We start from the raw sequence: 16,584 nt of genomic DNA, 5'->3' as shown, positions 1-16,584 counted from the left end.
TTTGAGGCTGGACTTGAAAAGGGCTGTTCATTCACGGTCCTTGTGAAACCTGACAGAGCTCCAACAAAGAAGAGCGTGATTGAGACCTATCCACACAGGCTCAATGCTGTATTTACATCCAAAGGTGCTTCCACTAAACACAGACTCGAAGGGCCATGAGTTATTTCATGTTTAAATTTACAATTAATTGAAATTACTTTGTAGAAATCTGTTTTCACCACTGACATGAAGGCGTTCTTTTGTAAATCCTTGTCAAACAAAAAAGCCAAATTAAATTGACCATGACTTTATGTTGAACTTCCAAAGGAGTTGAACACTTTTTATGGACACTGCAAATAATTGAATATTTTCCATGCGTGCGCTATATGTAAAGTTTTTTGGCCAAACTATTCCAACGACCTCGACTGCAACTTCCTAATGCACGCACAGTCTGTCCATTACATCAGAAACAACTCCACTGACCTTTGCTAAGAAAAGATGTAAAGTGGTGAAAATAATTGACTTTAGACAGTTTGGACAGCTTTCTCTCTGCTGACCTGTGCTTCACCTCAGGCATCTTGACACTTGAGTCATGTTTAGCCCCTGACTCATACCTGAGGAACACAGATTGTCTTTACACTAAAATGATTTCAGGGATGGCAGCAGCGCTCTGTCCTCTGCGTCATCCTCCCAGCGGGAGAACAGACAGGTGTTTGTGTGAGGGGCTGTGGACTGCATAAACAGTTGTTCATTAGTTTGGACAGCAGAGGTCATTGTAACTCACAGACGCTTCCCACAAACATCCAGCAATACTATTATATTTACATATAGATAAGAATTATAATGAAGGAGACCGGCTGGAGCACGTTAAATGTGTAACAGCATGATGTTTGCATCTATTTAGCATTTCTGGATACTGACAGCTAAGAGGACTAAATGTCAGACCGCACTGTTTCCTCAGTGCACGCTGAGTACGAGGACCTTAACCCACTGAGTGGTCAGGACACTGCCACCTGTTGCGCTACCCCATGCTTTCACCTTTAGGGAAGGAAATAAATATCCAGCACTGGAATGTGAATTCTGTGAGCGTGGAAGCAGGAGACAGCTCCATGTGAAGTACTCTGTGTACCCCATTCAGCTGCACACTCATACTGTGTATTGTTTTCACTGTTGTTGCTCTGAGTTGCACTTGTTTTCATTTTCAGTGTTGTCTGTTAACCTTTTCATTACTCCGCCAAGAACGTGGTAGAGTTATGTGATGATCGGCATACGTTTGTCCATCTGTTTCTCCGTCTGTCTGTTAGCAACATTACTCAAAAAGAGGCTAATGGATTTGGATGAAATTTTCAGGGAAGATCAGAAATGACACAAGGACCAAGTGATTAGATTTTGGCAGTGATGCGGCTTATAGTCTGGATCCATGGATTTGTTAAAGATGTACCACTGCGATAGCAGCACGGCGTCACTGTAACTATGACAACAAGTGAACGCTACATCAGCTGCCTGCTGATGATCACATGATTGTGATCCTACTACAAATCCACCGCTTTGGACTTATCAGGACTGATCTGTTGGAAATGATACAAAGAACAAGTGATTAAATTGTGAGGGTGTTTCCAAGTCCCATCAATTCCTGCCATCAGGTCATGTGATTCAGTATCCATACATAATGTACACATGCATAAAACACACCTGTGCTCATAGCAAAGGCGTTTTGTTTGTGGGTACATCTATATTAAATGGACACATTCTATGGTGCCGGGATTTCTACCACAAATTTTTTTCAAGATTTCAGCCGTCAGAAATGATACAATGACTGAGCAGCCTTGGAGGGGTACTGTGCTCTCTGAGTGCTTTTCTTGTTTCACTGTTGTTGCACTGAATTGCACTTATTTTCATTTTCATTGTTGTCTGTTAACCTAAAATAATGCAGTTATTGGAAGATATCATTTGGAATTATTTAACATTTTAGTGATATTGTGCAAAAATGCTGTAGAGGTAGCAAGTCTTTATAACCAAGAATGCTGTACTTAAAGATGCACTAATCAATATTGTTTTTTCAGGGGGGCTTTTTTTTAGCCTTTATTATAGTTGCAAGTAGAGAGAGACAGGAAACGTTGGTGAGAAGAGTTGGGGAAAGACATGCAGAAAATGGCAATGGATCGGACTCAAACCTGTGGTCGCTGCATCAGGACTATAGCCCCTGTTTATGGGTCACCTGCTCAACCAGCTAGCTACCAGGGTGACCCAATATTATTATTATTAACGATGGATAAAATCAGTGAAATGTTCAATGTGAAGGTTGTTGTTTGCAGTGATGAACTTGCAGAATATTATCACTAAACCCACAGTTTTGAATCTGTAGCATCTTTCGACTTAACTTTTTACATCCCAAATATCCACTGGTTTGGTTCGCTCTCAGTCTTTCAACGTATCAACTTTGCTCTCTGCTTTTTCCATGAAAACATGCTCTGATAACCCACTGTCAAACCTGTGAGCAGACAGGAGAAGGTCGCTGAGGAACACAGCTAGACTTCATCACTTAGCAGCTAAAGAGTCAGAGGTATATTCTTAAAAGCTTGTGGTGACTGATGCACAGACAAAGAGGAGTGATGGTTAATGAACTTTGATTTGAAATTTTAGCTAAAATTAATATGCGGTTGATTTAGACAAGAAAAAATGCTTAAATATTAGCTGTAATAGCTTTACACAGAGACGTCAGTGTTGGCTAAGCGGGAAAAATCAAGTAATGCTGCTTTACACTACTTTAAACTCCACTTATTTCACAGGCAAATATTTGGCTCTTTAATTCACCTTTTTCGTGGATGGATTGCCAAAAAGGCGAGCTAAAGATTAGAATATTTGAAAATTCCTGCCAGCCAGGTGGGCCAGGGAGTCCATTATTGATTACCTGTGTGAGATGTTTAGAGTTATTAAAATTTCGCATTGCAAAGTAAAATGGAAAAGGTTCCTCTGAGAGACCATAAAACTACTGTAACATTAAATTTGAGACTGTCACGGGTTAGACAAGGCAAGACTTAGCACCCTGGGGTCTCCATGACTAAATGAAATTGACAGCGGTTGTTGCTACTTGTATAGTATAATGCACTGTTATCACTTTTACGTGTATAGTTGGATAGTTAAAGTACTTTTTTGTTTGATACCTTAAAGCTGTGTGCAGTTTTTATGCCCACTTCCTGACATGTAGTGATTTTGTAAAGTAGATATGACCAACTCACTTGTACATGACCAAGTATTTCACATTTGAAAGTATTCTAAATGTTTTGTATTATTGTGATATACGACTACATATGGTTCACAAAACATCTTTAGTTGACTTCTGCATTCTGCCTTTTTTTTCATATTTCAATTCACCCATGATCAGATTACTGATCAACTTGTCCAATATTGCAGATTCAAATGCATGACAAGAAGTAAACAGAAAATAGTTCCTGAGATGTTGTCATTTAAATATAGCCTCAAATTACAATGAGAATTTTTTAAAATGTTACCTTGGAAAGTACTTAATAAATCCAGCAAAATTTTCACAAACATATTTATAAATATCCATATTTATGCTATAAAAACGAGTTGAACAGGAATTGTTCAAAAAATGTGATGGTTTGAGTTGAAATTATCCATACGACACATTGTTCATACAGAAACACTAACTGTAGTTTATAGCATATTTGGCTACTATGGAATACTTGAAAATAAGATTTGATTTGGGAGGCAAGAGTGTGAGATGACTGTATTTATTGCTACTTTAAGTTAAATAAGGGATCAGAATCCTTCTTCCACAGTTGTATTAAATGCTGGTTCTAGTTGACCTTTATTTCATCTCATGAAACCTCCAGTTCAGACTGATGATTTAAAGCACAGCTCTTCAACTCCTGCTTCACAGTGGCCACTGTCCTCAAATGTGAGATGTTGAGCAAGATGGTGTTTTATGGGGTCTGAATTCAAGACTCTCTTTTTTCCACTAAAGTTAGACTTTCACTCTAAGTCCAAACACAAACAGTCTCACACAGCCTCCAAAAGCAGCAGCTCATACTGGGATGATTCGCATTTCACTTTTATTCATTTGTGGTTTCCACCAGACATCTGTGTGAATTTCTGATAAGAACATTTGTCTATTTAGCAAAGTAACCAAGACATTTCCTCTGGCACACCATCAATGTATCACACAGCATTGAATACTGTTCATACAAACTGCACCCATTGCATGTTGGGTTGTCAGATCAACACATGTACACTGACATCCACTGTGCACTATTTCTGCCTTGACACCAGCTTTCTAATGATCATCTGACTTATTTCATACATAACTTTCAGTCGATACATTAAATGGTACAGACACAGAAATAATGTCATATATTAGCTTTGGCTATCAGATAAAAATACATTAGAAAAACTTAAATTTCTTTCTCATTACATTAGAAAAGACACAAGGTGATACTTTCAGCCTTGAGAAAGGCTTTGATGGACTAGTACACACACATAACCATGAGCTTCAAGTTTTATTTCCTAACAAGCAGAAGGATTAGCACTACTCTCTCTCCCAGTCTTTTCCAGAAGCTGTTTTTACACAGGCACATTTTTTTAATCTCTTTGAAACCTAGACCTATTTTTGCCCTCATGTACGTGACAACAGAAACAAGAACAGTGTTTTCTTTTTCTTTAAACACCTGACTTACAGCCAACCAAGAGTTAAAGTCCAGATTGCTTGAGCCTGTGTAAATCCAGTCTGGGATGACAGAGCCAGAATGTAGCGTTGCCAGCAGTCGACTAAGCTGCTGTCTCATCTACATTTAGAGTGCATTGTGGAAGGGTTCGGACAATTATGGACTGAATTTGACACTTATAGAGACACCAGGTGATAACTGAGATGTGCGAGGCAAAATTTCAGGACCGGGATAGTGCAACATTTCTCCTATTTCCAAACAGTCTCAGAAATACCATCTGCTACTTGTCCCCTATTCACTGATTACTTGTTGAGATCAATTTAGGACCATTTATTCAAAGGCGCCACCTGTAAATGTGATTCACTAATCACCTTTCTTTCTAAAAAATGCTTTCCCCTCAGAGACTCTGTCTTTGGTTTCCTGCAGTTTCTCAGAAAGCTTGTCCTTAGTCTCTTCCATTTTCTCAGAAAAGAGTTCTTTTGTTTCTTCCATTTTCTCTGAGAATCTCTCCTTTGTCTCCTCCATCTTCTCTGTCAGTTTCTCCTTGGTCTCTTCCATTTTGTCCTGGATGTATTCTTTGACTGGCGGCGGTGTGGACAGATAGCCATGCTTGCGAAGATACTGAACAGAGAGTGAGGTTCCACCCAGAGTCACCGTGTATCTAGCAGGGGTAGCAATCTGTAGGAAAACAAGGAAAAACACAGTGGCTTGTCAGCATACAATACAGTGTATCTGCTTTTTAAGTGTATGTTGACAGAAGAAGCGAGACGCGCTAACACAGTGGCACTTGAAAGTTTGTAAACCCTTTAGAAATGTGCTCATTCCTCCACAAAGACAACCTAAAACATGAGCAGATTTCAACCCTAGTCTTTAAAGTACAACAAAACGAGCCCCACCTTGTGCACTCTCACCTAAGTGTGAGATGTGTGACCTCACAGTAACTGCATTACTTGACTGAACATTACAGTATTTGCTCCCATGTAATTGTACATGGGAAAACCTACACTTTAGATATACTGGAGTAAAAATACAGGCCCCACTGTGTGTTGTGTTGCTCTATGATTCTTTGCAAAATACCCCACAGGTCATCTACTGGATTCAAGTCAGGGACATACTTGGCCAGGAAACAGTTTTCACTTTTGTCTTCTTCACAAGTGACTTTGGCAGTGTGCTTTTGATCGTTATATACGAGAACATTCCGCTTCTGCCAAGTTTCTGAAGACTTGAAGTCATCTTGTCAGACAGTATTTTGGTGTATCCACAGGCATACAGCTCAATGTTACAGTCAGGACTATGCATTCACTGTGGTAGCCCTGGTCAGGTTCACACCAAACACACTGAGCCCATCTGAAGCCAACAGAATTAGATTTTTTCTCACATGACCAGAATGTGCTCACAATATTCATCAAGATTCTTTCATTTTAGCAAAGTTTCCTCTTGCAGTTGTAGTTTTTGGTTCAAGATTTTTTCCTTGGTGTCGTCCATAGAGGCTGATGTTATGCAATGGCCTTTGTACAGTGAGCTTTCACACAAACTCTGACTTCCATTTGTAACCCCTCTGCCTAGCCAAAAACATTTTTAACCTGTTTTTCAGTGCTAGATTGTGCAAGTAGCACCCTGTTCATTTCAACATTTTAGACCACTGCAACTCGTATAGTGGTAGTATGGCTCCTTCTGCTCTTCTTGATTACTTCTGCAACTGTTTTGATTGATTTTTAGTTGACCCTTGTCCATTTTTGTGAATTGTAACTGATTTCTCAGTATCTTTAGCAGCCATGTTGCAGACAGACAGATAGTCACAGTCAATAGGTCCACAACTGACAAAACTGTGTTCATGGGTCATTTCACAAGCATGTTCAGGGCTAGTGGAAATCCCATGTATACTCTATTTTGTCTCATTGATCATAAGTTTATGTTTGTGAGCACAGGCATTTTCACTTTTATTGTACTGAGTTTACATTTTGGGGTCTTTATTTCCAATACAGTCTTTCCTTTTATGAAACAATTACAATAGTTGTTTGGTCCAGTAGACATAATGCAATTCCTGAGAGGTGATACTATTTTTTATATTATTTCACATTTAAATGCTATTGCATAGGAATGTACTCACTTCTGTTCTATCATGTACATAAAGAGCACCATTGTAAGGTTAAGAGTATAAAACGTCTGATAGTAGAGGTGCTTTTAACTAACAAAATGACTGATAATGACCAAATAGTAAATCAAGTTTAAACACTTGCACCAGGGCTCCCTGAATGAAATTACCTTGTACATGGCATACGCAGTCAGTGCATAGCCACTTGACGAGTCTCTCAGAAGGCCAACTAGTGACTCTGGCAGACCAATCATCTCCAGGAATGGCACTACATTCACACCTCTGAGGGGCAAGAGCAAAAGAGACGAAACACTTCAGAAGTGTCAAAAAACTGTGGAATGCTGGGTTGAACAACTTTCAATAACATTTGTTAACTTTGAAGATAAAAAACAAAAAAAATGACTTAAGTTTCTAATTAGTGGTGGCTGATGTGCTAACATTCAGAGAGTACAGAAGATCAAAAAATAGTCTAGAATTCTGGAAAAAGACTAAATAAATCAATTTAGGAAAAAACATCAATCTGATCTATGACGGAGACCATAAAGTCAGAGCATAATTCCACTCACTTCATAGCAGCGTAATAGAAGGTTCCAAACCAGATGGAGGACGTCACCAGATGCACAGGGATCAACACCTTCCCGTACTGTTTGAAGGTCCTCTTAAACCTCTGAAACAGGCCAATGGACTTATCCTGCAAGGGGTCCACCTCTGCAAGATCAGGTGCAGCTTCCTCTTTCTGGACGTCCTTTGCTGGCGGTGTGGAGATGGATTGTTGCTCATCCTGCGTTGACTGGTGTTTCGGTTGATGGGCTGTTCTACTGGAGGCTGAGGTCGAGAGCCAGCGTTGGCCTGCAGGTGGCGACGGTGCCAGTCGGAGGGTGCAGCAACAAAATGCTACAGGAGCCTCAGGGATGGTGACACCCAGCAGCAGCGGCCGCATCGCTGCCACCCGCCCTAGCGTCCTATGAGTTAGGATGCGCTGCATTATCATCCTCCTCGTCTCCTCCCCCTCCTCCTTTGTGCTGCTGTGATGTTCAAGCACAGACTGTAGGATCAAAAAAGTCACTGTTTAAACTCCAGATTCATTCTTTTTCCTTATCAACCCATCTACAAATTGAATAAACTGATTAGTGATTTTGCCCCAATTAGAGTCCAAAAACCCAAAAGAGTGGACGACAAATGAAACGAGCAAATGTTTGGCCAAGGTATGGTTTAAATCAGGGGTGTCCAACATGTGGCCCACAGGCCAAAACCGGCCCTCCAGAGGGTCCAATCCGGCCCTCAAAGTGTAAAAATTCCAGAGAAGACATTAACTGCAGATTGTAAATTAGTAGAACTATAAATTTAAAATAACTTCTAGACCATGACAAGTTGTTTGGATCAGAAAGTAAAATACTAGATTGCTCACTGTTTTTTTTTGTGTCTCATTTTTGTAATATTTTGGTTGGTTTTTTTTTTTCTTTTTTTGGCTGACTTTTGTCGTTTGTCTCATGTTTTTATCATTTTGTTTCTTGCTTTGGTCGTTTTGTGTTTCCCTTTTGTCTCACTTGTGTTTTTTTGTCTTATTTTTGTCATTTTGTGTTTTGCTCTTTTCGTTCTTTTATGTAGCATTTTAGTCGTTTTGCGTTTTTTTTGACTCAATTGTGTTGTTTGTCTATTTTTTGGTCGTTTTGTTTCGTGTTATTTGTCTCATTTTTTTGTTGTTTTGTTTTTTGTTTTGAATTTTTTTTTCCTCAGTTATTTATAGATTATTATGCTATGATTTTACTGGTCTGGACTTCTTGAGACCAGATTGGGCTGAATGTGGCACCTGAACTAAAATAAGTTTGACACCCCTAGTCTAAATGATTCCATGATCAACAAAACCTGTTGTTTCAGGGCCAGAGTCAGCATTTCATTCATTCTGATTTAGACTGATTGTTTTTCTGAGAATCAGGTGATGTCTTGAGCGCACATTAGAGACATTAAGCAAATGAAACAAAGACTTATCCTGTATATTAAGACATTTTAAGTTTTGTTTCATTAACTTAAATTTCACAGAAAATTCAACTCAAAGCACTCAAATATACAACTGTAATATGGGATAATTAAATAATCTTTTCTATACAACTTGAATGAACTGCAGTTGATCCAACTTTCTTCCGATTACAATGTGTAAATGGAATGCTCTTAAAATACATTTGACATACTTGCAGTCTATTCCACTTGTAAAATCACAGCCGTAACTGGGTGGCACACTGAACTTTAGATCCCTCATTGATAAATCTATGATGACACATTGGGTGATTCCGGCTGTCAAGACAAGCATAAATGTGACCCACATTTCTAACAAGACTATTCCCACTGGGTATATTAGTCAAGATTTTTTTCTTACTGAGCACATTTGTAGTTTCCTCCATATTACAGCACTAATTTTACTTTGCTACCTCAGATCTCAGGATAGCGGTCCTCCGGTTACTCTAAAATATAGACTGCACACATGAGGAGAGTGGATCTCCACAAACTCTACATATTTTCTGATTATTGGCTTTATTCCTATGCATTAGGGGTCTTAAGTAAAGAACATCTTATATTTTATGTAGGAAAAGGTTAGCAGCATACACGTGTTGCACATACACAGTTAAGTTAGACTCTGCATCAGTGTTTAATGCTGAAACCATCACAGTGGCTTCAACAGCCACGACCTAAATCCCTTCATTAATCAGTGACAATGTTACACGGTCTATGACAGAATAAAGGTCCTGAACATACCTTATGTTATGATTGCACAATCATTAAATCACCAAACGACGCAAAACAAACAAGTCTGTGAGGCTCATGCAGAAGGATCTTCCCTGTCGTTTAAAAGCATGTTTTATAATATAGAGCACGTCCGCTGCTACTGAAAAGAGTTACGTTTGCTTGACAAACTTCTTACGGACCTTCTACAAGGTAAGGAAATTACAGGGACGGCTAAGTGAAATCAACGAAATAAGACAGGTAGTCAACGCAACTGTCTTCACAATAAAAGCACTCAAACAGGATCGTAGGAAAAACAGAAGGCGGATATTTGTCGTGGTTTAATTTAGAGGTTGCAACCGGAAGTGCACAAGCTGCAGTCAGGCCGACTTCACACAGGCGTCTATTTTAGGCTAGTTGACATTGGACAGTTTTGTCTGGAGGACAACAGGGAAGCAGCGTTTAGTAAACATGTTGATAGGCCGCTCTGACGGAGAAAAGAGGCTTTTAAAGCAGACGGCCTGTGTTTAGACACTGATTGGCAGCAGCGTTGGCTAAGGCCGACCTGAACACCTGCCAACTCCCGCTTCTGACGTTAGCTTGTTAGCTAGCTGCACTGCTAAGTACATAAATAAGTTGTCATGATCGAGAACAGACACTAGAGAGAAAACACAAAGCAGACTACACTCACTTTGTAAGCTCCGTGTAGAGGTCAGGGAGAAGCCGCACTCCTCAGCATCGAGGGCCATGCGAGTGTTCCTGAGCGAAGTGTCGTTCAAGGACCACATTTATCGCTGCAGCAATGGACTGCGTGGTGACCAGCATGTAACCTAATCGCGCAGGGAACCATGGGAAATGCAGTTTTCGTGGTCTTTGTTATGACGTATTTTAACGATGTTGAGAAGCTCATTTCCCATTGTGCCTAGCGGCAAATGAACTTCTTGGATAGATATGATTTTTTTGTTTATGGTTTCTCTTCTACCCGCTGGAGCTGTGTGTCACCGACGACCTACAACTGAGGCTTAACAAAACATGGGAACTAATTAATGTGACACACACCGGATGTTTTTTGTTTTGTTTTGTTATTTAAAAAAAAAGTTTAATCCAGTTTAATTAAACATAGTTTTCACTCAACAGTGTAAGGGATAACATCATGCACTACTAATAGCCAGACATTAATACGGTTAATATTGATTTATTAAAAACAAAAACAAAACAATAGTAACTTTTTCCCAAAAGAAAACTCTGCCTTAAAGCATACTGGCTTCTCTCTGCATCAACACCTCATTTCCATAGGTTGATTGCACATGAATATACCAGTGCATCGCTTGGCTCGTCCCCATCCTGTGATACACACGTTTAACCAGCAGAGGCCGCTGTGCTCACACTATTGAAGCTAGACTAGGTTCTTTATCTGGTCATGCAAAGAAAAAAAAGTGTCCTTTTTACAATTGCTAAGAATAAAAGAATATCTCCTCTCTACTGTGTTTGATTTTCCAGTGAGCATATTGTCACACTTAGCATAATTTTAATTAAATATTGACATTTAGACTCAGTTTTGTTGTAGAACACCTGCAACTGATGTAGATTATGTCAATACTGACATCATCCATGGCACTGATCAGCATGCAACATGTAGCTCATTTAATCCCTGCAGAAGCAATGCTTGTTGACAGAAGGGTAAAAATAAAACCCTCCAGCTGAAGAAGAGTCTCTCCCCAATGAGACACCTGATGTGGTGCATGAATCTGTGATTGAAATCTGTGCACACATGGGACTTAGCTTTACCCTGCAATGATCAAATGACAGTCAGATCAATCCTATGTTGCTGATCTGAGTTTGCTGCGTATCCATCAGTCTGCAGAGTGGGCTGACACAGTGATTAGTCATTTCATACATACCAGTGACTGCTGGGACTTAATGGCTCCTGAACTATATGTTCTGTTATGAAAATCTGACATATTTAAAGCTGCTCCCATGGGCGTCATACTATGTAGTGATGTGGGAAAGGAAGCTTTAAGAAGCAAATGTATTGAAAGCAAAGCAGTAATGGCAAAACAAGATTTTTCTGAAGCAATAAAGCCTCAAAACCAAAGCACTGATTACTTGAAGCCTTATTTAACACAGTGTTCACAAGTGAAACCTACCAGTAAAATAATTAAGAGCGATAAAATTGTGTGATCGTGTACTGCTGAACAAACATGTACCTGCACATTTTGCTGCACTCTTGCATCTCTACTTACTTTGTCTCTGCTTGGTACTACTTCTAGATTTACTGTTTTTGGTTTCATGTTTCCTGCTGTGCCTGTGATTTCCTGCTTCAGATTAGAATGCTTGTCACGACATCACTTTGGATCCCAAGACTCTTTTCCCCTTAGAGAAGTCACGAGGTCCTGAGCATTCTGTTGAGTGATGTCTGTTCTCAGTTATGCTGGGGCTGCTTGAACTGGCATTTTTGATTATATAAGTGTTCTGAACACGAGAATTCACTTCTTACTTCATTTATGAGTATACTGACATTGATTGAGTGTCCCTGGTCCCAGAGCTGGATGCTTCAGATGTGTGGTTGTTAATCTCCATTTGTGGGATGCTGCTGCTGACCTTCCTCCAGCCCACTGCTTCCAGCTGCCCATTCCCACCGATCTACTCTACATTGCCCTTACTATTCTTTATTTGCTCTTCTACATATTTCTGAATTTACCACCAGCTATATATGTAGTATATTTAATGTGAGAGCCATACACCATAGCAGTAAACTATAATCAGTTTCCATGTTAGTTGTACTTTGCATGTATCATCTGTCTTATCATGCATGTATCAAATTGTGTGTTTTATGGTCCTTGTCCTATGTTGCATCAGAACAAACATTAATACACACATAGTAAGCCAATCTTAATCTCAATCACAACAATAAATTTTTATTTGAATATAATTTCACACTAATTTTAAAGATGTAAATGAACCATGATTGAAGACTCACAGGCCAGAGGAATGTTCCTGTGATCAAAGCCTAGATGCAGTACAGCACGTACAAATATTGCCGTGGAAAAACTGCTGCTGCCAGCAAGAAAAACTCATACCACAGGAAAAAACAAACAAACAAAAAAAAAATCCATCTTGCATCAATCAATTGCATCTTGATTCCTGTACATACATGTATATATTGTTGTGAGATGTACAAATCCTGTATTGTGCATTTGCCTTCAAGGAGAAAGTTCCACATTACATACACAACTATAAACAGCATTACACAGAAGAACTTTAGAGCCACAGAATTAATTTATTTTCCAATGAACTGGAAAATCTGTGGCAAGTATATCAGATGCGAGACAGCCTTGACGGAGCTCATATGTAATCCAAGCACCTCGTGATATGAGGATAGTTTGGTCTGCAGATTGCATGCACATAGTGTGAACATTTCATAGTTGAGTTGCAATCATAGGACTTGTTACAATCCAGTAATTTAATTGACACACATTCCTTCAGAGAGGATGGAACATTTAATATAACACAGTGCTCTTCATTTGAGATCAAAGACTAACATTACAAATTTACATAACTACCAGAAGTGAATGGTGTGAAAAAACCTGAGGCATTTTAAATGTTAAAACCAAACCTTATAAAGACAGAGAAACCCCATGATTGCCTCTGAGAAAGCACTTGCTCAAACACAGAAGAAAAACTGCTTTTACTAGGAAGAAACCTCTGGCAGAACCAGGCTCTGGGATTGAGGACATCTGACTTGACCAGTTGGGGTGAGGGAAGAAGGTCATGATAAGCAGTGAAAAACAAAAAATCTTAAGACAAATGTTTTCGACATCTTCAAGGATACGTATTGTGTAAATTTTGTCATCCACCTAAATCTGTAAGGGTCCATGTGAACGCATGGTCATGCAGCCCAAAAATGAAGAAGTCTGCAGCTGGTAGACCTTCTAACCCAATAGGTGGGCAGCTTCCTTCCTTGGCATTTCATTGAGAGGCTCACATAGCAGTCTGGCAGAAATAGAAGCTTCACTGTGGTCATCAGTTCGACATCTGCCTTCCTCAGTGTTTAGTGGATAGAACCACAACAATGCCTCAGCGCTCACCGGTGACACCTGGTATCCCATCACCCCCTCTTTGCTTTTGCCCCTAATGCTGAGGCCCTATTCTGTGGTTTCAGGCAGACTCAGTTGCTTCTCCATTTAGCAGCATCTGACAGTGATTCGACAGCTAGTTGTCAAACTCATATCCCTTTAAACAATCCTGTGGTTAACGTGGCCACAAAACCTCTGAGGCCAACCTCTAAATGTTATAATTGTTTGTCCTGCTCTCAGTGGTTTCACCTGTGCCTCATGATCTTACTGGTTCATTGTTGGACTTATTCGTGTTTTCACCTGTATGATGAAGCATGCTCAACATACCCGGGACATCTTTATGTCATCTGGCTTCACAAAGCCTAATGACTGCAGTCACTCAAAGGTGGTGGTCAACAGTTAAATCAACCCATGGTTTCTGAACCTAACTATGAGCATGCTGACATAAAAGGGGCAGTGTTGGAACCAGATGGCCGATTGCAAGCAAACTAGTCTGGGGCTGCATATTTCTCACAAAATGAACAAACTGTACTGCCTAAATTTATATGAAAAATTGAAAACTGTAATCCAGAGTAAAAGCAACACAACTGCTGCAGCCAAAGCTAGGAAGGAAAACTGCCAAAAAAAAACCAACAACAACAACTGTGTTCTAAGAGTAGATTTGACCACATACAGTTGTGCATTCCACTAAATTAAAGAAAAGGGTTTAGCAGGACACCAAAAACTGTTGCCCTCCCAGGAAACCCCTTACTATCCATGCACTGAGCTCCACTGGGTCTCATACGAATGATGATGCTATTTTTCAGAAGAGCTGAATGGTCAAAAGGTGGTGCTCTAATATGTGAGGACCTGTTATCTTGGGCATAACCTGCAAGTTGCCTCACTGACCTACTTCCTACTAGAGGCCTTGGACTCTTCAGACACCTTGAGCTTGTTTCCCTGCCAGCATCTGTTAACACCTCTCCGTAACTTTTACTACAGTTTACTTTTGTTTCTTCACTTGCCTGTTTAGAATGTGTGTCTGCCTTTTCTCCATCCTGAACTTCATATAACAGATGCTGTAGAGGCATTGTGGGAGTCCGTTTTTGATATTCTCTCCAGCATCTTAATTTTGGTGATGGGAACCTCGTAAATCATCAGAGGATCTCCATATGTTACAGCTTCATGACATCTTTCAATGGACTTGTTTGTTCATGTCAGTAGAGATCAACTGCAGCGACATTATCAGAATAATATGTGCTAAAGGTTAGAGAAGTCAGCTTATGACTGGAGGAGTGTTAGGAAGAATCCTCTAGAGCAACTTAAGTCAGAATGAAGGATGTGATCAGGTGGGTTGAGGCACAGAAAAACAAAAGAAATCTGGATTTGGACTGTTGCATTCATGTAGTGTACAGTATGTTGTAATATGCAGGAATTGGGGGTAAAAAAAAAACCAAACTCAGTTCACATTCTTACTTTCTTCGTTTTTTACAGATGCCAAATGCATGAATTTCCCAGTGCATTTTAAAAGCTCTTCACACTAACAGCACATAAAAGTAAATGGGGCTTAACTGTGAATCCTTTTGACATTAAATGTATTCAGTGACCAGTTCTTTCATTTTTCAACTGTTTTCACATTGAACCTCAACAACCACCCAATCTTGCTGTCTTGACACACAATTTTCCATAGTACAAAAAATTGTTGAAAATGAAAAATATTTTGTACTTTCTGACACATATACCTGAGTGATTCTATAATTAGGGGTACATTTCAGACCAACCAAAAAGTGAAAAAAATCAGTGTTGTTTTTGGCTTAATATTCTATATGTTTCTATAGTATACTCCTGGATTGTGCTAAATCCATTAATTGGCCAGCTTAGCCACTAATGATTTCTTAAATATTTAAATCAAAATAAACACCTAGTTCATTATTTTGTCAACTGTGTTACGAATAAAAGTTGTGTAGTAGAAGACATGAATTAAGTACTACACATTTGATAAAGCAATTATTTGCAACTTCTTGGGTCTATTCATCCAGATATTTGTTGTTGTTTGTCTAACTGCTTTGAAAATAAGAATTTTGAGCTGAAAATTGATATTGTGCAGGATATTATCATCAAGGATGACTATTTTTTTAAACACAAATCCATATTACACTAAATTTAAAAGTTCCTCAACATTATTATGTAAGTCTTCACTCTCTAGAAATGTCCCTCATCATTTATATTACAGTTTAGCCAACATTTTATGTAATTATGGCACAAAAATCATGTGTAACACAGTTGACAATAAAATAACACAATTGACAGAAGTAACACAGTTGACAGGACACATTAGGAAAAGAAGAGAGAAACCTTTCTTTGCAATGAAAACTTTGTTTTGATTGATTGATTTATTATTTGAATATTATTTGTTTTTATATTTATTTATTATTTATGTAATTACGACCTTCTTACACTTGTATATATTTCATCATGCAATTTATGTGTAAAAACAGTATAATCAAGTTAACGTGTTTAAACCAACTACGCTCAATAAGCATGAACTATGAAAATAAACCATATCAACTGTGTTACACTTGATGGTAACACAGTTGACATGTAACACAGTTGACATTTCCTCCATTTTTTGGACTTTATGCGAGCTACAGACATTGAAGATGTCAGCACATGACCATGATCAACTCATATTTCTGTGTGCTTTCTTTACATGTTTGTCATTAAAACATATAAAGTAAGTACACAAGAAAATGTTGACAACACAGTTGATGAACAATTAATCCGCTCCATGTGTAGACAATCATTTTGATGAAATATTGGCAAGGAGGAGTTGAAACTTACACCCCATGGACTTGAAATGTACCCCTAATTATAGAATCATCTCCATATAAAACATAGAAAATTCAAATGAATATACTCCTCTTCGGGGTATACAACACTGAGCACATATACTGTTCTTCATCATGAAAAGAGCAGGGAACATGTGAGTCTAAAACCTGAACATTTTATATTTGTATGGGACAACATGGTGTCGTATGACAGCTTGAATAAG

General features: G+C 38.9%; 1 protein-coding gene across 2 annotated transcripts; it reads right to left on the bottom strand.

Moving 5' to 3' along the window:
• Positions 1-4,038: 4,038 nt before the first annotated feature.
• fam210ab (family with sequence similarity 210 member Ab) lies at positions 4,039-10,327 on the bottom strand. Of its 2 annotated transcripts, none has more exons than XM_023299607.3 (4): positions 10,169-10,327; positions 7,326-7,804; positions 6,930-7,041; positions 4,039-5,342 (listed from the first exon to the last, which is right to left on the bottom strand). In XM_023299607.3, exons 2-4 carry the CDS (start codon positions 7,748-7,750, stop codon positions 5,028-5,030), a joined length of 852 nt encoding a protein of 283 aa, XP_023155375.1. In that variant the 5' UTR covers positions 7,751-7,804; positions 10,169-10,327; the 3' UTR covers positions 4,039-5,027. The 2 variants fall into 2 exon arrangements, with proteins under 2 accessions (XP_023155375.1, XP_023155457.1); XM_023299689.3 differs by having other exon boundaries at positions 7,326-7,784; positions 10,169-10,316.
• Between the last annotated feature and the right edge of the window lie 6,257 nt (positions 10,328-16,584).

The sequence above is a fragment of the Amphiprion ocellaris genome, chromosome 9 (genome assembly GCF_022539595.1).
Source record: "Amphiprion ocellaris isolate individual 3 ecotype Okinawa chromosome 9, ASM2253959v1, whole genome shotgun sequence".
Classification (NCBI taxonomy): domain Eukaryota; kingdom Metazoa; phylum Chordata; class Actinopteri; family Pomacentridae; genus Amphiprion; species Amphiprion ocellaris.
This window is presented reverse-complemented; position numbering and strand designations above follow the sequence as displayed.

Bases quoted from the DNA above. Each gene is read 5' to 3' on its own strand.
- fam210ab (XM_023299607.3), bottom strand. From the start codon at position 7,750: ATGATAATGCAGCGCATCCTAACTCATAGGACGCTAGGGCGGGTGGCA. The intron at 7,042-7,325 runs GTGAGTGGAATT...CTTGCCCCTCAG, and splicing joins TTCTATTACGCTGCTATGAA to AGGTGTGAATGTAGTGCCAT. The intron at 5,343-6,929 runs GTAATTTCATTC...GTTTTCCTACAG, and splicing joins CTGCGTATGCCATGTACAAG to ATTGCTACCCCTGCTAGATA.